The 24817-nt window shown below is 36.7% G+C and overlaps 1 protein-coding gene across 4 annotated transcripts in view; it reads right to left on the bottom strand.

The window, feature by feature from the left end:
* DMD (dystrophin) overlaps window positions 1-24817 on the bottom strand; it is a 1602346-nt gene that overhangs the window by 208773 nt on the left and 1368756 nt on the right. For all 4 annotated transcript variants that reach the window (XM_069463910.1, XM_069463912.1, XM_069463911.1 and 1 more), the window contains one exon: window positions 18936-19014. In XM_069463910.1, the coding sequence (XP_069320011.1) occupies window positions 18936-19014 (79 nt within the window). The remainder of the gene's footprint in view (window positions 1-18935; window positions 19015-24817) is intronic.

Raw genomic sequence — 24817 nt, 5'->3', positions numbered from 1 at the left:
CGCATGCGTAGATTTCATGTGACAAGCATCACAATCAGGAGACAGGACAGTTCCCTCACCCCCCAAATTTCCTTATGTTATCCTTTTGTAGTCAACTCCTTCTCCACCCTTAACACCTGGCAGCTGCTGACCTGTTCTCTATTCCTACAGTTTTGTCTTTTCCAGAATGCCATATAAATATAGTATGTAACCTTTTGAGATTGGTTTATTTCACTCAGCATAATGCACTTGAGATTTATCCATATTGCTGTGTGTATCAACAACTTGTTTCTTTTAATTGCTAAGTAGTATTCCATTGTATGGATGTACCACAGAGTATCCAACAACTGGTCAAGGACATTTAGGCTGCTTTCTGCATTTAGCAATCATGGATAAAGCCGGTATTAACACTCCTGTATAGGTTTTTGTGTAAGCGTAAGTTTTCATTTCTCTCAAGTGAATGCTTAATAGTGGGCTTACCGGGTTACAACAGATTTTTAATGGCCGAACGACATTCCATTGATGGATGTACCATGATTTATTGAAGAAATTTCCTCTGGGAAGATTTACGTTGTTTCCAATTTTTCACTGTTATAAGTAAGGCCACAATGAACATCTTTGTAGATAAATATTTACACAAAATTAACATTTTTGTTAATTTTCTTAAGCAACATTCCTAGAAGTATATTTACTTGATTAAAGGCTATGAACATTATAAAAGGCATTTTATATAAATTACACTGTTGCCAGTAGAAGTCTTTCTTTATTGATCCAGGTGAAAAAAGAAAATTTCATTTTCTGCAGGTCAAAGGCATTTGGTTGGCATAATTCTCAAGGCACATTAGACACACTGCTTGATACAGTGTATTATTTGAGAACATGTCTCTCACACCCTCCTCTTCCCCTGATAGACTGTAAACTCTTTGAGTTTAGAGAGGCTCTCAGCTCATTGGCTTTCTATTTCAAAGCCCAACCCAGCATTCTGAGAGTTACTTCGATAATGTGAAAATTGTCCGAAGCACAGATTCAGAACTGGATCTGAGTCCTGATTCTACTATCACTTCATGATCATAAACTAGTCTTTTGTTCTACTTGAGCCTTATTTTCCTTTCATGCAAAATGGGAATGATGATATCTCCCTTACCAAAATGTTATCAGGATAAAATAAGAAAATTGATAAGAAATTGCTTTGCAAAATGTTAATCACCATACAACTAATGTTTGTAATCACATACCTATGATGTGTTGTCTGAATGATGGCAATCATAGAATCAATACTTTCTACCTCAACTGGGCAGCATTTGTCTTTAGCCCTTGAATCTACTCCTAACTACTATTGATGTGCCACATGTAGTACAAAGTGTGGCAAAAAGAATTGCCTTTGAATACTATCTAACTGTCTGGGCTTATGGTACTTCTTTCTACATCTTTATCTTCCCTAGACCAATGGCATCTGCCCAGCAGATCTTTCATTTTTAGCTAGACCATTTGTCTGCCATTCATCAGCATGAATGATAAACAGATTAGTTTATATTTTATACATTGAAAATAGAGGGTCACAGATTATTTTAAAATGAGAAGATCACCATGATGAAAAGATAAGAAGATTATTCTGGTGGTACCATACACAATGCATTAGAGGTAGGAGAGTAGAGTTTGAGAGGTGGTGAAGTTTGTGAATTTGGTGCCCAGGGGAAGTGAGAAGTCACACATGGCTTAGTTACTAGGCAACTGGGGGTTTCATATGCAGAAAAAATAAGCTCAGATGTGAATTTCGTATAAATTATATATTTAGGCTATAATATTTGGAAGGTGGGCCTTTTTACTGAAACTCAAATGAAAGGACAAGACTACAAGTACTTGAATGATAGTAAAGCTATGAAGATGGCTGGACTCTTTAAAGAAGGGAGGTCAGAAAAATGGAACTGTATGTATTATATTACATTTTCATACAATGGAATATTATTCAGCATTAAAAAGAAGGAAATCCTACCATTTGGGACAACATGGATGGACCCTGAAGACATGCTAAGTGAAATAAGTCAGTCACAGGAAGAAAAATACTGTATGATTCCACTTATGTGAAATATGTAAAATAGTCAACCTTATGGAAGCAAAAAATAGTCAAAATTATAGAAGCAGAAAATAGAAAGGTGGTTGCCTGAGGATGGGGCAGGGAGAAATGGGGAGTTGTTGTTCAATGGGTATAAAGTTTCAATTATGCAGGATGAACAAATTCTAGAGATCTCTTATACAACATAATGCCTATAGTTAACAGTACAGTGTTGTGCACTTAAAATTTTGCTAATAGGGTAGATCTAATGGTAAGTGTTCTTGACACACACACACACACACATACAAAAAAAAACACACACACACGCACACACACAAAAGTAAAGGGACATAAGGAAACTTTTGGAAGTGATAGATATTTTTATTACCTTTATATTGATTGTGGTGGAAGTATTATTGGTGTATACATATATCCAAACTTATCAAATTGTATACATTAAATATGTGTAGATTTTTCAAATCAATTATACCTCAAGAAATCTGCAAAAGGCCGGGCGTGGTGGCTCATGCCTGTAATCCTAGCACTCTGGGAGGCCGAGGTGGGCGGATCGTTTGAGCTCAGGAGTTCGTGACCAGCCTGAGCAAGAGCGAGACCCCACCTCTACTAAAAATAGAAAGAAATTATATGGACAGCTAAAAAATATATATAGAAAAAATTAGCCGGGCATAGTGGCGCATGCCTGTAGTCCCAGCTACTCGGGAGGCTGAGACAGGAGGATCGCTTCAGCTCAGGAGTTTGAGGTTGCTGTGAGCTAGGCAGACGCCATGGCACTCACTCTAGCCTGGGCAACAGAGTGAGACTCTGTCTCAAAAAAAAAAAAAAAAAAAAAAAAAAAGAAATCTGCAAAAAATAAAAATAAAAATAAAAGGATAGGTACATTGCCCAACACTGGAAAAAGAGAAAAAAAAAAGGGAACTGTACCCTGGGGAATGCCCCCAAATGGTGGTGGCAATAGAGCTGCAGTCAAAGAAAGACAACACTGAAACTAGAATAAAGAAGGAATAAAGAAGAGTGAAACACAAGGACGGCCTAGTTGGTAAAGTATGAGCAACTCTCCATTCCAATGGACTAAAGGTATAGAGGAAAAAGATGTATTTGATCCCATGATCACTGGTGACCTCAAATAGGCAATTTCACAATTAAGGTTGAACCAGATCACGGAGATTGAAGGAGGGAGTTGACAGAGGGGAAGTAGCAAGACTAGGTCCCAAGCAAGCATTTGAGAAGTTGTGTATGAAAAGAGGAGAATATAGGTAGAGAGAGGCAACATCTGAAGGTTGATCATCCCTCTCATGTGATCTGTAAACCAGTGCATTCAGTTTTTATTGAACTTGCTTAGTATCTTCTTTATAATCTTAAATTACATGAAAAACTTATTTCCATCTTTTTCACTTCCTGAAATCATAATCAAGGTTATAATATAGTATTTAAGTTTCCATGTAGTTATCAATGCTAAATGTATATATATGTATTATTTTTTCCCCATTGCAATTGCTTTCTATATGATTTCTCTTTTCTTTTGATGTGATGCATATAGTTTTTATAGCAAGAGTAAGTTTTCTGTCCTTAACTGAAAAGCCAAGTTAAACTTAACACTTTTCAAAACATTATACTAAAATAGGAATTGTGCTTTATATGTCTATATCATATATCAAAAGTAAAGATTCAATGAAAACTTTAAGATCACTTACTAAACTTTCAAAGATGGGCAGATTTTCCATAAAGATTTCAACAGCAGAGACAGATGGGCTACATTCCAGAGGGGAAGGTCACAAGAGTGATGAATGAGACCTCTAATGTCTGCCATAGCTGTGAAAATCTTTATGGCTAACTAAAATTCCTCACGAATAACAACCTGTAAATATTATATGAGCTGTCAGACCGATAACACTGAGCTCTGAGACCATCGCACATGGTGAACAGAATATCACACCATGGGATTTGTCAGTAGATTGCCAAGTCATTTAGAGTATCAGGCTTACATTTGATCTGGGAAGTCAAGAGTTTATACTAAACTACTTGGCAAGGTGACTGAGTTGCAGAGATAACACTATATCTAATATCCAGTGCTGCTGGCTGTACAGCCCTACAAAGTCTAATAACCAATATTGGGTGGCAATACTCATGGGAAAAATATCCTTCAGTCTTTTAGAATCTTATTGTGATTATTAGGAGAGTAAGAAAGCAATCAAGCCTCATCAGGTCAGATATAAGAGGACAGGTGTCTATATAAATAGAGCCGTGACTAATTTATGCTCATAGAATTTCTGAGTAAATTCAAACAGAATTGGCTGACTGCATTGTCAGAGAATTTTCCTTCAGGTAATGGTGGTTACAGTCTTTGGGCCATCTGGGTTAAGTCAGGTTACCAACAAGTCAGTGCAATATCACCAGGTGCCTTTACTGTCTCTCCAGATGTGCCTTTAAAAGACGGCAGGCAGTCAACATCATTTGCTGAATACTCTCTGTGTGAATGGTATTGTATTAGGCACCAGGGAAATTTCAAGGAAAGTAAAATTTGAAATCTGAGACAGTAGGGAGCAACTCAGATATTAAAAACCTGACTACAGATGGGATATACATCCATTTAGAAAGCACAATGAGAAGAGTGAGAAAGAGCTACAACTATGACAGCAATTAAAGCAATAAGAGTGTGGGAGAGGTTGAATTTTGGTCCCATTCTTTACTCCATTGTGAAAGAATTAAACATGGATACCTTAGCCATGGCCTCATGGGAAGCAGAGTGTGCTTCCCAGACCCTTGACCTTGGCTTGACCACGTGACTTGCTTTAGTAGATGTGATGTGAAAAGAGACTTGTCCTCTTGTGGTCTGGTGATCTGACATGAGAACATGTCCCAGGTTTCTTCTGATTCTTTATCCTGGACCCCCAAACCCCACATATTTAGAGACCATCTAAATTGAATTCATAGCCTGGTTGCAAACCCCAGCAACCTACAGCGTGAAGTAGAGCTTTACAGTCAAACTATATCCAGATCACCTGAACTACAGTTGACCTGTAGACCCACATCATGAGGATAGAAGCTTTGTGTTCTTATGGAAAAGTTATACTGTGGCATGATTGTGGATAAAGCTGACAGAGAGAGGGAGAGAGAGGAAAGAACATCATAGAGATTAAAGAATAGAAAACACCCTCAAGCCAAAGTCTCCCCCATTTGTTCTTAGCCATTTTCTCTACTCTCATCCAGAGATTAGTGAGTATTACTCCTTTTAGTCTTGCAGTTGAGACTTGTGGGTTGCCATGCATTAGTCTCTGGAACCCCTTCTCTAAGGCTGATAATTCATAATGGTTACAAGTATGAGCTTGAATATGTTATTAAACTGCTGCAGTCTCAGTTTTCTCTTCTGTGAAATGGAGACAATAATAGTCCTTATTTTCCAGGGTTGTTGTGGGTCCTTATTTTACAGGTAAATGTTAAGAGCACAAAGTACTCAATATCTTTTTTCTTTTTTTCCCCCCAGGTCTGCTTTGAAAAATATCTTTTTTTTTCAGCATATTATGGGGGTACAAAAGCTTAGGTTACATATATATTGCCCTTGCCCCTACCCCGAGTCAGAGCTTCAAGCGTGTCCATTCCCCAGACAGTGTGCATCGCACTCATTATGCATGTATACACCTATCCCCTCCCCCCACCTCATCTGCCCAACACCCGATTAATGTTATTCCTAAATGTGCTCTTAGGTGATGATCAGTGAAACCAGTTTGATGGTGAGTACATGTGGTGCTTATTTTTCCATTCTTGGGATACTTCACTTAGTAGAATGGGTTCCAGCTCTATCCAGGAAAATACAAGAGGTGCTATATCACCATTGTTTCTTATAGCTGAGTAGTATTCCATGTTATTCCTACTACTACTCTTATTATTATTATCATAAATGTAGTGACTTATCAGGATATTTATCCCATTAACTAACTTACTGCCAATGTGAGGAATCCCAGAGTAACCAGGAAAATGAGAGAGACTCTATGGTTCCAGAGTTAAACTAACCAAATCATGCACCCAGGGAACAACTCAAGGAAATAATTCCTCTTCTTCATTTTCTAGCCATTTTCTGACTCTTCAACAATTTTATGCAGTTCTCAGAGTAGTAAAACGTGAAAGGAGACAATTTTTCTTTTAGCATTCTGATGCTAATATATACTATGAAAATCAACTGTGTTTTATCATTATATACTACATTAGTATTACTTAGGAATTTAAAACAAATAGTTAAGTATTTTTCGAAAGAAACAAAACAAGACAATTTTGTTTTAATTTCAAGTTTTAGTTCTTTTTTTTTTTTTTTTTTTTTTTTTTTGTTGAGACAGAGTCTCACTTTGTTGCCCAGGCTAGAGTGAGTGCCGTGGCGTCAGCTTAGCTCACAGCAACCTCAGACTCCTCGGCTTAAGCGATCCTACTGCCTCAGCCTCCCGAGTAGCTGGGACTACAGGCATGCGCCACTATGCCCGGCTAATTTTTTCTATATAGATTTTTAGTTGTCCATATAATGTCTTTCCATTTTTAGTAGAGACGGGGTCTTGCTCAGGCTGGTCTCGAACTCCTGACCTTGAGCAATCCACCCGCCTCGGCCTCCCAGAGTGCTAGGATTACAGGCGTGAGCCACCACGCCCGGCCTCAAGTTTTAGTTCTGATTTTTAAATTGAATTTCACATTACTGCACTATCTTCTGTTTTTCTGTTTAAATTAATATGGGTGATGCATATTAGAAGAATTCTCTGAACTGGGATTATGTACTGTTCTGTTTAAGACATAAGACTTGCTGCCCTTTATTTTGCCCTGAGGTAAAAATGTGAGCTTTGGTGTTGGGTTCCAGGAATAACTGAAGATTCAGTTCAAAAACTTTCCCTCTTCCCCTAACACCTCTAATAGATGTATCTGCTCCAGACCTCCTGGACCAAGTCTTTTGAATTAGTTTCTTTTCCTTGATAACTGGTCTAGGTCAAGTTCTACAACATGAACTCTTTCACTTTTCACCTCTTGAGAATAAATCCCTTCTGCACTTAACTAACACCATAAATGAGGTCGTTTCATTCCATTCCTCTTCTAATTTTTTCCCAGACATTTCCTACACAGACTTTTTCTTTCTACATCAAATTGCCCTCATGTTGACTAATCCTTCAATTATTCTCTCTTGTCTGCCTATTTCTATCTCATTAAAACATTAGCACTCTCTAAAACCTATATTTATATTCATTATACATACATAAGAAATCCATTTTCTGAACAAAAGGGCTATAAGGAGACTACATGCAAAATTGGAAAGGGGGATATTCATTATATCAGAACAGCTGAGTAGAAGGGAGAACCTTATTTTTCAACACTGAATATATATTGTGACTCCTGCTAAGTGAAATCAAGGACCAAGGAATTAGAACTATTTTTTTAGCTAGATTCCTATCAGATGGAATGCCCTCTACCCTGGATTTGCACTTAACCTCAGGGACAACGTGCATTAATACTAGTCTAGATAGACCATTTGATTTCTCTCACTGTAGACTGTAGAATTAATTTCTCCTTCCACTCTATTCCTACAGCACCTACTATTTATTGCTACTGTAGAAGGTCATGTTTATGGTTTCTTTTATATAGCTCTATCTTTTGTGGTTAGGATTTGAGTATTTCAAGGCCAGAATTCTGTGTTTCTCATCCTCGTATTCCAAGTGCCTAGTGTATGTTAATAAATATAGGAATGGATGAATACTACAGGCACAGTAAGTAATAATGCTATAGGCATGTCACTTCTTAGCTCAGAATCCTAAGTCTTCCCTTCTTACTAAGAACAAATTCCAAAGGCTTTTAACCATAGTCAACCATAGTCGACAAGACTCTCCCTCATCTGGACTTTGGGTCACTGACTGCCTATCATCATCATCTTGCTTCCTTGGCTTCAGTCACACTGGCTTCCTTGCTATTCCTCAAACCCTGTGAGCATGCTCCCATTGTGGAGTCTTTGCCTTTACTGTTTCCTCTGCCTGGAACACTTTGCCCCCCACTATCTGCCTGGTTTACACCCTCACTTTTCCACCATCCCTGACCACTCCATTTGAAGAGTTTCCTTCCCCCATCCCTCTAGCCCCTTTATCCTGCTTTATTCTTCTTTATCAAACTTATCATGATCTGATTGCCCATCTTCTCTTATTAAAATTTAAGCTCCATGAGAGAGAAACCTTGTTTTATTTACTGCTGTTTCCCCAGTTCCTAGAACAGAGTTTGATTTATCTTGGTCATTCAATTGACATTTGTTGAGTAACAAAATGAATCAATTTTTAGCTAACTGAAAATAAAGCAAAGCTCTTTAACTTTTTCAGAACATTAGACTAGGCACTAGACTAAATTCTTTCCTATTGAATTAGAGTGGGAATAATCTTTAAAGTGCTCAGTTATTCACTCAATCAAGGCATATCCTGCATCTATATGCAAGGTGTTGTGTTAGAAACAAGATTTTTTTTTTTTAAAAAAAAAAAGCATTGCAAGCCCTTTACCCTATGGTGCACACACTCCAACTCATTTCCTTTTATAATCTATTTTATCGACCATCTTACATTCTAACTCTTGCCTGTCATTGGCGGGTATGCTGCAGAGCTTAAGGTGTAAGGCAAGCTTTACAAGAGGTTGATGTAATTTTATGCTGTCCCCAAAGTCCTTACCTATTAATGGAGATGATGAGGTCAGATACCTTAAATAATGATCATCACTATTTACACTGGACAAAATCATCAGCCTCATTATGAAACCAAGAGTAAATCAAATTACTCAGTGACTATCATCGGCCTGTTACAATGCTTTTTTATTAGATGCTTCTAAATGCCTGTCTGTTACATTGCTCCCTCACAGATTGGGTTCCTCTAGGAAGCCTACTGTAAGATAAAGTTTAGAGAACAGGATATTTAGTATAGTGTGCCCTTAAAATAGACAACTATGGAAGGGAGGGGAGGGGAACGAGAATGGGAACAGTGAGAAGTCAAGCTTTCATGCTCAGTGACAGTCTCAGTCAACCCTATGGGAGCTCTTGAGCTAGAATGTTATAGGACTCCTGAGTTGAGCCAAAATGGCCAGGTCTTTATATTCCTGCATTGATCAGGACCTACCCGTGGAAGGGGTGTGATCTTGGGTGAGGCAGCTAAGGCAATTCCTGGAGATTGTCTGCTGAGGGCATGTCCCTTCATTCAAGGGGACCTGGGGGTACAGAAAAGTAGTCTCAAGTGATTCCTCAGGCATAGGTCACTACTTAGTGTTCCACATCCCTCATTGTCACAAATTGTCTATGGGGTTGATATACAGAAATGGTTCTAGACCAGGGGCAATTTCACCTTCCGGGGGATATTTGACAACATCTGGAGACATTTTTGGTTGTCACAGCTGAGGGAGGGAGATGCTACTAGCATGTAGTGGGTAGAGTCCAGGGATGTTGCCAGGGATAACACACAGGACAGCCCCCAACAACAAAGAATTATCTGGCCTGAAATGTCAATAGAGCTCAGGTCAGGAAAGCCTGGTTTACAGTCTATCCTGTGGCCTATGAGGTGGCCTTACTCTTAGATAGATAGGAAACAACTAATCCAATCAAACATTCTTTCTTGGAGAGCTTGATTGTAATACACAGAGGTAAATGTAGATGATAGAGAGGTTGGGAAGTTAAAAAAATTCAGATAACAAAGGAAGCAAACAGAAGTCACAAGGAAGTAGAAACTATAAGTAGCAGGGATTAGGTGGACAGAAAAGAGAAATTATGACATTGTGATAGTTTGAAGTTGATGGCAGCAAACACATGTGCAGAGAGAAGCAAACATATGCTTCATGGTGACTATTGTTCCCCATCCTTTCTTATGCTACCCTATATTCTGAAGATACCCCTCATCACCTAAGCCTAGCCCTGCCCCTTACAGCCTTAAGGAGACACAGCACATAACAGTGCAGTACCTGCAGTAGACTGAAATCAAGATGATTTTTATTGCTAATATCTGAAAGTCTATTTAAAAATCCAAGAGAATGTTTTTTAAACCAGGAACAGTTTATGTAAGCCTACAAAAGAACAAAATGCCTTTTGTCCTCACTTCAAAGTTCTCACCAAAAAGTATTTTGTAATCCCAAACTGGTTGTGTTCTGAAAATGGAAAACATCCAAATGGAAAAATGAAAGTAATGATTTTTGCCCACAGGGATGTGATTCCACCATTTCTGTTGTGCAAAGCTTTGTATTATGGGACAGATGACAAAATGCTACCCCAGGCCAAACTCACAAATGCCTTCATTTTCTGGGGAGTGTAAAAATATACCTTTCAGAGTCAGTATTCCACTAAAATAGTGCCCATGTCATGAAACTGATTCAGAACTGTGGTGCTGATCTCTCTGCCCTAGGTCCTCATGAGGCCCAGAGGAATCTGTCACAATGAGGAAGATGAAATAAGAAAGAAACACGCATTTGCTTTGTATCTGTCATGCCATCAGGCTAATTTCCATGTATGTACGTGATGAAGGAGTAGTCATTAGCAATCAAGCTAAATGTCACCATTTAGCGCTCAAGACAGATTATGCATGGGGTATAACAGTAGCCTCATAAAGTCTGGGCGAGGTTAATACAATGGGTGTCCCACTCAGATCCCTTTTCCTGGGCTGGTTCACCCATCCCCAGCCATTGTCAATGTTGGTTACTACAGTCCCACTGCCCCTTTCACCAGAGAACCTCCCTTAACCAAATGGAAACTGCCTTGCTATTTCCTACTCCCCAGAAATCCACAGCCAATGACTCACTGACATGGGGGAACAAGGTAGGGCCAATGCCATGGTATATTTTATGCTCAAGAGCTCCTTTTGGGATCCAGCTGAAGTGAGTCTCTACCTCCTTGTTTAGTTTGACCCCTTTACCAGCATCTCCTACTCTACCCCTGCTTCCCTCCCACCCTTTCACCTCAATAAATGACTTCCACAGGAAGCCCCACCTAGGGCTCTATTTCTAGGAGACTTTGCCTTAGGCTAGGGTTACCACACCAGTCATCCTGGGCTGCCTGGGCCTAAGGAGATTTTCTAGAATATGGGAATTTCAGTGCTAAAACTAGGGAAGTCCCAGACAAACCAGAATGGGTGGTCACTCCTCCTAAGGCAGATAAATATTTGGATCTTGAGCATCCTTTCTACTAAGCTTAAGAAGATCCTTTGCCGGCAGGGACTTGGGAGATCTGAACAACATAGATGAATTAGTTGTTTCTGGTAAACTATCTATGCAAAAAAACAAAACAAAACAAAAAGACACACATACACACAAAAAATAAAAACAAAAACAAAAAAACCCCAAAACCTCAATGTGCAGTATTTGCCAATTTCTGTAGGGTAAACCTTCCCACTATGGTTGATTTCAACCTATCAAATGTATGTTTAGCAACCAGCTCACAATTACTGTGTATTTTACAATTGACTCTCTCCAACCACTCTAAGCCAGCCCCAGCACACAAATTCTCATAGCAGAAACTGAGAACTTTCCTAAGTTTCTTCATGTGTTCAAATAAATGGGATATGTAGGGCCAACCATGCAAAATTTGGTTACTAAGGATACTCTAAAGCAAATGAATCTGAGGGCTTATCAGAAAGTATAAATTTGAGCTAATGGAAAAGGGCCATGGCAACAGGTTTTGAGAAAAGAGTATACTTATTTGTCACTGTGACTGCTTTCTGTGGGCATCTGAAAGGCTATCTTTGAATTTATAAAGGCATTATCAGCATCACTGATTGGTTAGAAGGCATTTGTCCCAAATTCCCAACACTTGGGACAATACATGACTACTGAAAAAAACTGGTCCAAATTATTTTACCTTGAGATTTTACCTGATAGAGAACATTAGGCTGAAAATCATCTCACATTGAACTAGCAAGATTCTTTCTGACTTTATCATGATGGTTTCTCTAAGCCAATCTGAATCTTTAAATGATTGGCCTACTCATATTTCAAATCACTCATCCGCTGAAGACAATGATGACATAGGTTGGAGCACTGTTCAGTGAAATGTCAGCAATTATTAGATGTGCTTAAAGGTTTTTTCCCTATATTTTTTATTAGGTGTGTGTATGGGGGTGGTGATCAGAGGTGAAGGCTTGGCAACTCTCAACAGAGAAACTGTTTAGTCCTATGCATAAAGAAGAAACTGTAAAAGCTTGGGTTGCTTTAGCAAAAGAGGAAAAGAGTTAACCAGGGATATGATTAAGGCAGTTAAGATTGTAAAGCCTACAAGAAATAACTGATCAGTTCTTTCTTTTTACAGTGTCTCATAATCTGAGAACAAGGAGGTCATTCAATGAAACTCACAGCTTTTAAATTCAGAATAAATAGTAAAAAGGAAATTCATCTTATAGAGTGCCATTGCTGCCAATAGAATATAATACTGCAAGAGGTCATTGGGTTAAAAGCTAGAGTATAAAAATTTTATCTTTATTGTTTTTTTCTATTATAAAAGCAATACATGCTTATAACAAAGAATCTGCAAAAGTAAAAAGAAAGGACACAATAACTGTTTGCCTTTTAGTGTATTATTATTTTCATTTTTTCCTTTATGTGTATCTTTCTATTAGTTTTATTTTATTTTCTAATATAGTTGTGATCATGCTATAATTTTGAAGTCAGCCTTTTCCCTTAATATATTACATGGCACAGTAGACTTTGATAAAAATGACCATATAAAGTTATGAATACTATTAGTCTTTGCTGAGAAGCAACATAAAAGGTCACATTATTTATTGAGTGTCTATTATGTGATAGTCACTATGCTAAATCCCATGCCACTGTGTATTATCAATGTCAAGAGTGAATTTACCTCTTCTTCTTTTGGGCATAAGACATAACTCATTCTGTAAATATTTATTAAACATTTACTAAGTGCCAGGTACCACATTAGGTACTGGAGAATATAGCTGTCAGAAAGACTAATATCATCCTTACCTTATAGAGATCAGGGTCTACTCTGATTATTCATCTATTCATTAGTTACACAAAGAACCACTGAGTTCTAATGTGCAAAACACTGGCTTTTCAGATGAGATTCATCTTCAGAAAGGAGAGAGACTACTGACACTCACAATTAAATGCCAGAGAATGAACGCTACTTTCATGACTAGTTTGACTTTAACAGGCATATGCTAAATTATGCTGTCAAGCCGATGGTAATAATGATACTAATATTGAAGCTAATAGCAAACACGTGAATAGCACTTACTATGTGCCTGGCACTGTTCTAAGGGTTTTACATATATTAACTATTTGATCTTCACTGTAACCCAATGAGATAATACAACCATATTTCATTGAATTGAAGATCTCATTGGTCATAAGGTGCATCCTGATTTCAGAACTCTTACAACATGAGTGAAAAAGTGTGTCTCAAAATTGATGAAATATGTTACTATTATCCCCATTTTAAAGATGAAGAATAAAGATATTAAGTATCTGGGCCAGTATTTGAACCCAGTCATTCTGGTTCTATAGCTTTTACTCTTAACCAATACCCACAATTAATAAGAGAATCTTTGGCTCAGAGGTGTCGAAAGAAAAGCTCAGGCTCTGTAAATCAACTTAGTATGGGCCAGACTAAGAGGAATAGAAGACACAAAAAGCTTTGACAATACCAGATGGACTAGACAGTCATTGGCCTGGGTCTCCGTTCTTAACTGGTAAGGCAATGTGAAGTGTGGCTTGGAAGTCGAGAAACTGCGTTCCAGTCTCAGATCTATTATAACTGTCTTTTGACCTTAGTTAGGTCATTTGATCTTCCCGCACCTATTTTGTCATTTGTAAAATAAGGGAAGGGCTGGAGTAATTCAATGTCTCTCAAATTCTTATGATTGCAACTCACAGAAGGAAAATATTTTACATTGTGATCTAGAGTGGGTACATACACATGAATACACATACACACATCTAACTGATCAACTAAAGTATCAAAACAATATTTAAAATTGTTTGTGTAATGTACTCTGATATTTTCTAATTTGTTCCATTTTATTCCATTGCAGTAAAAATTTGTTGGTTGCAAATCATTAAACTGATTTCAGGATTCACAAATGAGCCACACCTCAGAGTTTGAAAACTACTTGTATACTCTCTAAGCTTCTCTCCAGTTAGAAAATTCCACAGCATAAGGGGACTTCTGGGGTGGAGGTGGAGCTGTGGCTGGGAACTTTTGGAAAGAGAGAGAGTTGACCCTTTTGCCTTATAAATACTCATTCTGTTTTTAATTGGGTCATGTTCTTACTACCTTCGGCAGAAAATTCTTATCCTTAAACCATTTGGCAAATAACCACTTTAGGGCAAAAATTCACTGTGTTCCATGGCATGTTTAGTGAAAAATTAGTTGGTGTGTCTGAAAAAGGCTTCCACAATCACGTAGGTATGGACAACTACAGACTCTTTATCTCCTGTTAGAGTTTCAATGTATAATAAAGGCTCCAAGAATTCCAACAGGAAAGAACCTTGTTTATCCTTATAACTTAGTGTTTTTCCAATCTTACTGATCTCAGAACTACTTTTTCAAGGGACAGTTATTAAAATCTTACAGAACATTAATATTCAGAGGAATCTGGCTTAGAAAAAACTTTTTAGGGAATTCTATAATATGTAAAATATTAAGATAGCCACAGACTCTTTTACTCATATAGGAGGATTTCAGCTGTTACCCAAATATATAGTTCTCTTTCTCGGTGAAAAAAGTAAAATTTAGAACAGAAGCCCAGAGAATTGAAAAGACGGTCAGAAAAAATTCTTAAATTCTTGAAAATAACAAAAGGACAATATTCAGACTATTATGCCAATCAATGAATACTATGGTACCACTTGACATAGGAAGAGATTGACAGTCCCCACCAACTATATATAATTACATATATAATTTTTATAATAATTTAAAATGATTTTATAGTAAATTATATATATATATTTAAAATTACACTCTTAGAATTTCTTCTTTTTCTTGGTTTAAGTTGCAAAAGTCAATTAAGAGTAGCAGAGTATTAAAACCAGAATTAAAGGCAAGTTAGTGTCTATTAATGGAGAAGGGTCATATTGTACAATGTTTTTCTCTTCTCATTTTCTCTCAGATCTAAGATAAAAGAAACCACTTCTTTAACAAGTAGAGATTGGGCCACCAGGAAGAAACAGTGAATAATTTTTTAGTAAAAGGCTGCCTCTCTCTTTTGATAAAAAACAGACAGCTGGTAATGTGATTTCCAAAGGGAAATGTGTGTGTGTGTGAGGGAGAGAGAGAGAGAGAGAGAGAGAGAGAGAATAAGATGGGAGAGAGACGGACAGTAAGCAAGCGTGTGAGGGGGGTTGTAGTCAGTAGCTCATCTTTATTTTTATTTTGTTTGTAATTTCTAAGCTTTGGAAATCACTCTATTATTATTCTTAGTAACCTGGAAGCAAATTACTAAATATGTATCAATTCAAATTCATTTAATATGACCTTAGTGGAATTTTTTCAAACATATTTTATTTATTTGGGGAGGAAAGCTACATTTCTTGTCTTTTTTGTTTTAAGAGATAGGGTCTGGCTCTTTCATCCAGGCTACAGTGCAGTGGTGCAATCATAGCTCATTGCAAGCTCAAAACTCCTGGGTGCAAGTGACTTTCCTGCTTGAGTCTCCTGAGAAGCTAGGGCTATAGGCACATACTACCACATCTGGCTAATTTTTACATTTTTTGTAGATACAGGGTCTTGCTATGTTGTCCAGGCTGGCCTTGAACTCCTGGCCTCAAGTGATTCTTCTGCCTCAGACTTCTAAAGTGCTGGGATTACAGGTGTGAGCCACAGCACCCAGCCTGTTTTTCTTTTATAGAACACTATTTAATAGCAAATAAGTGACTCCAGAGATACCCTGCCTCAAATATAGTTTTGATGCCACACACAATTTCTGGTGCAACTTTCTAGAGGTCAGTTTGGCAATACCCATGAAAAACCTTACAAATATAAACATCTTTAACATGACAATTCTATTTTTAGGCATTTATCCTGTAGAAAGAATGTAAGATGTTTGTAAAGGTATAAAAAGGATGTCAATCATAATGCTGGATATAATACTGAAATTTTTGAAATAACCTTAATATTGAGCAATTCAGAATGGTCTTGATAAATTTGGTACAGCCACAGAAAGGAATACCAGCCAGCCAGCAAAAAATTACTCTGTAGAAAAAATATTTAACACAGAAAAATATTTTTAACATAGTTTTAAGGGGAAAAATGCAGGCCATAAAACTATAACATGTTTTTAAACCTGCTTGGTTTAAAAGAAAAAAGGGAACCTGGATTTGCACACACACACACATACTCTGATAAACACACTCACACATCTACTCCAAGAGAAAAACAGAAAGTATATAAACCAAATTACTAACAGTGGTTATCTCTGAGTGGTGGGATTATGAATAATTTTCCTCATCCTATTTATACTCTCTTCATTTTTTTAAATACTTTTTATTTCAAAATATTAAAGGGGTACAAGTATTTTTGTTACATGAGTGAATTGTATAATGCTGAAGTCAGGGCCCAATTTTTTCTTGATGAGTATATATTATTACCTTTGTAATTTTAAAAAGGACAACATAAAGAAATAGTCCATCTTTAGTCTCACTGTCCTAATCTTAAAGATCCCTTAAACCAAATTTGTATTTTTTTTAATACCCATGAGCAAAACTTTTAAGTCTATATTGGTATTCCACATGAGTATTCAAGGGATTGGTAACTCCTGGGGCTGCCTCCATTCAGGCAGGTAGATCAGTCTCTTTAAGGTTGTCTGTGTCTAACAGGCCTGACCTTTCTGGAAGTGGGCACTGATGTGATATGGTTTGCAAGGTGTGGGGATGCTCTACCTGGCCCCTCAAAGTCCTTCCCTCACAGCTCAGAGCTTATGGCTGACGTTCTACCACCAGAGAGCCATTCCTCAGGCTTATGGATTTTCACCCTAATAAAATGCAAATAACCCAGGAGAAGTACACATTAAACTTTACCTGTCACCTGGTTAAATGAGTATATCATTTTCTGGGACTAGGTTTTAATGGGGAAGACATGGGAATTTAGAGCAGGGGGAGACAGAGAGAACAAAGTATGAATGAATATACATGGTGTCAGAGGAATAATTAATATTCATAATAGTACTATTTTTTATTTATGGTTTATAAGTCACTTAGGAGTATGTTATCACATTTAATCTCAGTTAAATCGAATAGAATGGCTGTCACCAAGGCGAGTTAAGCAGACTAGAGATTTGGAAAAGTACAGAAGATAAAATCTGAAGCCTTTATCATTTTTCTAGAGTCATTCTTAAAAGCCACAAACTACTTATTTAAATATACTACTTTAACTTACCACTTTGTTCTTAGCAACTCCTAAACATGTGTGATACTGTTCAAATAACTAGACCACATGCAGATAATAAGGTTAGAGCCAGTCAAGAAAATAAGACAACTTCTGACTTAACCCATTATCAATGTATAACAAAAAAGACAGGATCAACACCTTCTAGGAATTTTTGTTCTAAAAGACAATGGCCAACCGGAGAAATATATGAAAGCATCTAGTCATATAATTTAAAATATTTGTAAGCATGGATCCTTTTAACCCATGGAGAATGGAAAAGGAAGTAAAGGACCAGAAAATGGCAATAAAAGAATGTGCCTATAATCCCAGCTACTTGGGAGGCTGAGGTGGGAGGATTGCTTGAGCCCAGGGAGTTTGAGACCAGCCTAGGCAATGTAGCAAGATCATGTCTCTAAAAAAAATAATGATAGCAGAATGTGGCAAAAGAATGAAGGGAGATCACATAGAATTGCTTCCTTTCTATAAAATATACAAATTAAGAAAAATTATGGTGTGATGGTTAAAAACACAGACTGGAGCCAACTTCTTAGATGTGAATCTTGGCACTCCCATCTATAGCTGTATGAATGTGTGCCTCAATTTCTTCATTATTAAAATGGATATAACAATGGTACCTACTTCATGGGTTTGCCATAGGATTAAATTAGCTAATATTTGTAACATTGCCAGGAACAAAATAATTGCCTTAAAATAATGGGTAAACCTTCAAATGTACTCATATATGACCAGAAGGAAATACATCAAAAGGCCAAGAAGTATGGCTTTTTAAACACTGAAAACATCAACATATATTCTTATATAATCAAAGAAAAAGTTGTATAAATTAACAACATTAGAGGAAAACAGGTGCTTGCCAATTCAATATGCATTGTTATATTAATATGATGTTCTAATACTTAAACTTTCAGTTAAATAAGGCTATTCCTCTTAGTATTAATTATAAAATATATATTTATTAATAATATATAAATAATATAATTAATTATAAAATATAATTAATAAAATAGTAAAAGCAGCAACTAAAAAGAATGACTCAAGATCATGGACAAAAGAAAAGTAAGATAAGAAAAGGAAACACCATAGGCTGAGGTTCCAACCTGGAGGCAGGGAGTTTTTAATGAATCACATAGAGATATAGAATTATAAAATCACAGTAACTATACTGAATGATCATGTCATCATTACATAATATCATAATTATCAGCTTAATGAACTGAACTGATAGGCAGAAATAAAGACTCAAAAATATTAATAAAGTTAGCATTTGAAACTGCATTGCAGGAAACAATTATGCATTAGCTGAAGACTGGACAAAATAATCTAATTGGCCTTCCTCTTCCTAACCTTTTGAATCCATCCACCAAGTTGTATTTCAGGATGATTTATGCCTCCGCTACATCCAGCAGAGATGATTGTAATTCAATTATTAATTCTTTTTTCCCAACTCTTAATTCTTAGCAACCAAGATATGATGAAGAGGTTAAGTGATAAAGGCTGAAAACGACTTACTGGAAAGGAAATGCTGGGATGCTGGGCCAAAGTCCCTGTGGGCTTCATGCAGCTGCCTGACGCGGTCTTCAACAGCCACCTGGGAGGAATAGGAGAGAAATGATATATACTGAGGAGCAATTAAAACAATGTATCTTTTCTGATAAGATATTTTGGGTCTCTAAGGCTGAGAACACTACAATTCATAACCCTGGTTTTAATTTCCACTTACCGTATATGGTCTCCCAGACCTATTTTTATCAAACCAAGGACAAACACAAAGGATTCCTCTCTCAACATTAAAATGAGATTTTTTTTTTACACACTACTCATTGGAAACCACAAATGAACTATTGCCTCAATAGGTAACATCAAATAATGCAATCTCTAAATATTCCACGAAAAGATTAGGGAGGGTGTCATTTGGTATTATGCTATGTGACTAAAGCATCTCAGAAATGACATATGTCTTGTCTTTTAGTCTCAGTCTATTGTTTTTGACTATTTTAAGAATTAACATTTATTAATAATTAGTGGATCATTGAGTGATATTTAATTCTTGATAATAAGCAACCAATAGTTGATTAATACTTAAGTATCAAAGAATTAGAGGCAAGGCTTAAATTCGGGATAAAATAGGGTGGATAGTGAGATAAAAGAAATTTCAGATTTTAGTTTTCAGTGGACTTGGAAATTGCTGAGAAGTATACCTTTAGAAGGCATGAAGTTAAAAAATTGCCATTTTTTTCTATTAGATTTTTCTATAATATATTGACACAGTGTCCTGTCACTTTAGTGAATTCCATTCTTGGTGTGAACAAAAGAAAGAATTTTATGGGTGAAATGGCATACTTTGTCATCTGGCATTTGCCAGCCTGATATTAGTGGCAGCCCCAGGCATCCTAGCTCTCTGGCTCTGAATCTTGATTTGGTTGTGAACAGTCCATGCTAAACTCAGAGCTTGCCCAGAAACACCAGAACTCATGGGGGTTAGCTCCTGTGGTGTGGAGAAGTCCCAAGAGATAAAATAGACCTTAATCTCATCAGAAAAGTGGCTCAGGTAGTCCTGTCTAAAGCCAGCTCTGGCCTTCCACTATGAACTAAGTGCCTAGTGTACATACAGAATAATCTTTTTTCACTCTCTCCCTTAGTCTTGCCTATCTTTGCTTGGACCAAATATTTGTATAACCAAGTAGGGTTCCAAAAAATGCAGAATTTCCTTCATTGTTATGCACAAAAAATTACAAGGAACATACCGAACCTACCTTCCTAGCCTTATGACCCTGCACTCCCAGCCAAACTCTACCTGTTAAGCCCACCAAACTACCTGCCTGTCCTGCGCTATTCCATCCGATATAACTCGTGTGTGATTTCTTCGTGTTACTCCTTCTCTCTGGAATGCTCTTACTCCCTTTTTCTCCCAGCTCAAGGTTAGTGTTTATTAATGGCTCATTCAGCATTATCATAGCACATGGTTTATATTTGGAGCACTTCTATCATATCATCCATTTTAGTTATATGGACATAAGTATCTCTTGCAAGATTATAAACTTCTAGATAGCAGGAATCATTCCTTGCTTATGTCTTTCTCCTTGCATCCCCGCCTCCTCAGGATGCACTAAACCCTGTACATAGCATCTATAGTGCAACCCTATATCCAGGGTTTAGTGGTAGCAAATATTTGTTTAATGACTAGTTGACCAAACAAATGGATAAATGAGTAAATGTAGTGTGTATGTGTATATGTATGTGTGTGTGTGCACACATGTGTGTGTGCACACATGTGTGTGTGTGTGAGAGAGAGAGAGAGAAGAGAAATGGAGAACAAACAAGAATAGCCTCTGACACTGACTGCATGTCTGTGATGGTTAATTCTATGTGTCAACTTGACTGTGCCATGGGATGCCCAGATTAAACATTATTTCTGGGTGTGTCTGCGAGGGTGTTTTTCAGATGAGATTAGCATTTGAATCATTGAATTCAGTAAAGTAGACTGCCCTCCTCAATGTGGGTGGGCATCATCCAATCAGTTGAGGACAGAACAAAGGGGCATGTTCCTTTTTGCCTTGCATGCCTGCTTGAGCTGGAACATTGGTCTTCTCCTGCCCTTGGACTGGGATTTACACCATCAGTTACCGTGATTCTCAGGCCTTCAGACTCACACTTCAATTACATCATTAGCTTTCCTGGGTCTCCAGCTTGCAGATAGCAGATCATGAGACTGCATGAAGTATTAACAGCTTATAATGACACCTTATAATAAACAAATAAAAATACAAATCTATCTATCTATCTATCTATCTATCTATACTATTGGTTCTATTTCTCTGGAGAACCCTGACTAATACAATGTCCCTGGGTAAATTATTCTTGACTTTCTTTTTCAGTAAAATGTGGATAATGATATGACTTAGGAGCTACTGTTATTGTTGCTATTTTGTTAATAAATGGAAAGGAATAGGTTATAATGTACAAGGCACCAAATATAGTACAAAATGGCTAATATTTATTAAGCACTATATGCATGACAGTATGAATTAATTTATTTCAGCTTCACAATAACTCTGTGATAGGAGCTAACATTATACCCCCACTTCATTAATGAGGCACTAGAGGTTAAAAAAAAAAAAACTTGCCTAAGCTTAAGTAGTTAGTAAACTGGCAGAACCAGGATTGAAATTCATTCAGTTTGGCTCTTGCTCTTAATTGCTATCCTGGAGATTAAAGTGGAAAAAAAGGTATTTTATAAATATTTATTAAGCAATTGGCTTTTTACTTTCTTTATTTTTAATCTCTTTATTTGTAATCAATTAATTTACTGAATACAGACCAAATGTAGTATACATATCAATGAAATGTTAGTTGTCAATATATTTTACAACCCAATTCAAGGTCAATTCCTGGTCATGTAGAATGTGATACCATTAGATTATAGAAAAGGTTGTGAGAAAACACATGCAAATGAATGTTTGGAGTATGTGATTATTTCTAAATTTAGAATGGGTCACTTCATGAACAAATTAATCAAGAGATTAATGTGAAAGTTTGGGGGTGGAGAAGATGCCATATGAGAGTGGACACTGATCAGAAATCTTTTCACATACTGAGAAAGAAATCCCAAGGGGAATATGTAGACGGTGAGGGAGTATGACTGTGCCACGGGCCACACCCTCTGGTAATTATGTTAGTAGCTTCATAGGGCCCATGCAGATGGCAGCATCGAAGTCCATTATAGGTCCCCAATCTCTGAAGGTTGTTTCCTCCTTATAAAAGGAGGACTACAGTGGTAGTTTCCAAGGTACACCCAATATTGTCAAGAATTTAAAATGAGATCAAAGTGAATTCCTATCCCTATAACTCAAACTTAAGAAAATGCATGAGAATGAGACTGAAATTTAAAAAACATCATGTAATGAAATGATATAGTCAGGAAATAGTCTTAAAATAATTTAAAAATTTACCATAAAATATTTTGTTTCACAAATTATCATTGGAGAAACATATGTGGATTGAATACACAATTGACTAAATAAATAATTTTAAGAAAGAGAAAAACTTGAAAGCAACCAAGGTCCTCACAAACTGTAACTACTCAGGAACAAAGCATTTTACTCTGTGTGCAATTATGCTAAGAAATGAAATCTGACAAAGTTTTGAAACGATAGCCTCCATGCATTAGACCTTTCTAACTGGCTGTGTTTTTAACCAATATACCATAGTATATACAGACCAGGAAACAAAAGCCAGAAATTGTACAACAGTACCTTGCATTTTGGCACAATTATTTAATAGTTTTTTCCTTGGTTATTTGTTCACTTTATAAGTATTAATAGTACTGCAAGGGATATGCAAGAAATAAATGCTATAGGCCCTGATCTTTGGAAGCATAAAGGGTTAGAGGTAAAGAATAATGACAAGCTGAGAGAAAGCTTGAGGCAGTGGAACACTGGTGATGAAGATGACAGTGAGATACAATTAGCTAGGCATGCTGAAAGCAGATGGTGCAAAACAAGGCATTCCAGGCTCTAAAGCTCAAGATTTACCCTATAGGCAAAGAGAACCACTGAAGATTTCCGTGAGGTGACTCACTAATTTAGAGGAAAGTTGGGTGAAGGAAGATTAGTTTGTCAGTATGGGGTAAAGCAGATTCAAAAGGGACCCTGAGGATGAGATCAGTTAGAGGCTATTGCAATTGACTAGTCTTGAGGTGATATGCATTAGAATTAAGATTATATTGTCTGGAATATAAAAGAAGGTATATATTAGGAGGTGTTTTGAAAAAAGGAAGAACAATCCAATTTGGTATTGGAGAGTAATTTTTGAAGAAGCAAATAAACTCCTAGATTTCAAGTATGGAAGACTGGGAGGAGGAGGATATTGCTGATGGAAATAGGAAATCAGAAAAGGGAGGAATGGCATATGTGTGTATGAATTCATTTGGAACATGATGAATTTGTATTAATAGAGGAACCTTTAACTGAAAGCGTCATGTTTTTCCAGTTAGAGATAAACAATTTGCCTCAATCATTAAAGGAAGGAAAGGGAAGTGAGAATAAAGGGGTTAAGAGTGAGCTTTGGAAGGTGAGCTGATAAGGAAGGGTGAAAGGAGTTTAAATAGAATTATTTAAAGAGACAGAAGGAACTCAATTTCCTCTGAATTAATAGGCCATAACTCTGTTTCCTTTTATAAAAAGTAATACAAGTATAACATCTTTTTGGAAGCATACATTCTGTTTCAACCATTAGATCATAGATCATGAAAGCTTAGAACTAGAAGAAACCTTGATTGATACATAAGGGTCTATTCTTTAGAACTATCCCAGATGGGCAGAAAACTGCCATCTGGTCCATGAGTACTCATAATCTAGTTTTCAGCAATTCTTCAGTAAAAGCATGTTAGGAGAAAAAAAGGTCTTTTTTATATGCTTCATGAGGACTGGCATGCATCTTTCTTTCCCTACTATATCCTCAGTGACTCGCACAGTAACTGCTATATAGCAGGTGCTAAATTAATATTTGGTGAATGAATTAATATACAGTTTATGCATGGATCTTCACCATAATAAGTATGTTTTAAATAAATAATTTCTTTTTTAAGATCCCTGACACAAGCTTTAAAAAAAACTTTCCTCCTTCCTTCCTTCCTTCCCTTCCTCCCTCCCCTTCCTTCCTTGCATTTTTGATGATCAAAGTAAAAAAATAAAAAAACATTTAGATTCATTTTGCCTGCAATACTAGGTTAAAAAAATTAATCAATAATTTTTAATGCAAACCTCAAGTCTAAATCTCCTCCATATTTGTTTTATTCTAATTCTCTCAATCACATTTGAGAGCTATGAGGACTATATATCATTCTCCTTTGCCTTCTCATTTCAGATGAGTTCTATAGACAATGCACTGTTTGCAGAGACCTCCTTTCCTTTGCTCCAGTAAGAAATGTCTCTACATTCATTCAAAGGCTATTTACTAGAATGCAAGGTCCTTATCCACAAAGACAGAGACCTTATCTGTCTTGTTCACAATTTGTCACAGTGCCTAGTATATAGGAGATGCTCAGTAAATACTTGATAAATGAATGAATGAAAGACTTTTTGAGTTCCTGTTATCTGTTAGGCACTGTGCTAAGTATGACTATGGTAGGCTTGAAATGGTAATTTTGGGGATAATGAATGAGCACCAAGACATCCAACTAAATTAATGATAACACACTCTTATTTCCAAGCTGTGACTGTTTCCCAAACCTCAATCCATTCCTCTGTGTATTTTGAAGGATATCTATATTTCATTTTTTCTTCAAAATTGCTTTAAATAAGCCAGAAGATAAAAAGAAAAAAAAAGGACAGATAACAACATTGTGGCTCTTAGAAATGATTTCAAATGAATTTATCTAAATGTAAATGCTA

Source organism: Eulemur rufifrons, chromosome 30 (assembly GCF_041146395.1).
Source record: "Eulemur rufifrons isolate Redbay chromosome 30, OSU_ERuf_1, whole genome shotgun sequence".
Lineage (NCBI taxonomy): Eukaryota > Metazoa > Chordata > Mammalia > Primates > Lemuridae > Eulemur > Eulemur rufifrons.
Note: the sequence above shows the minus strand (reverse complement) of the source record. Positions and strands in the feature narration are given on the sequence as shown.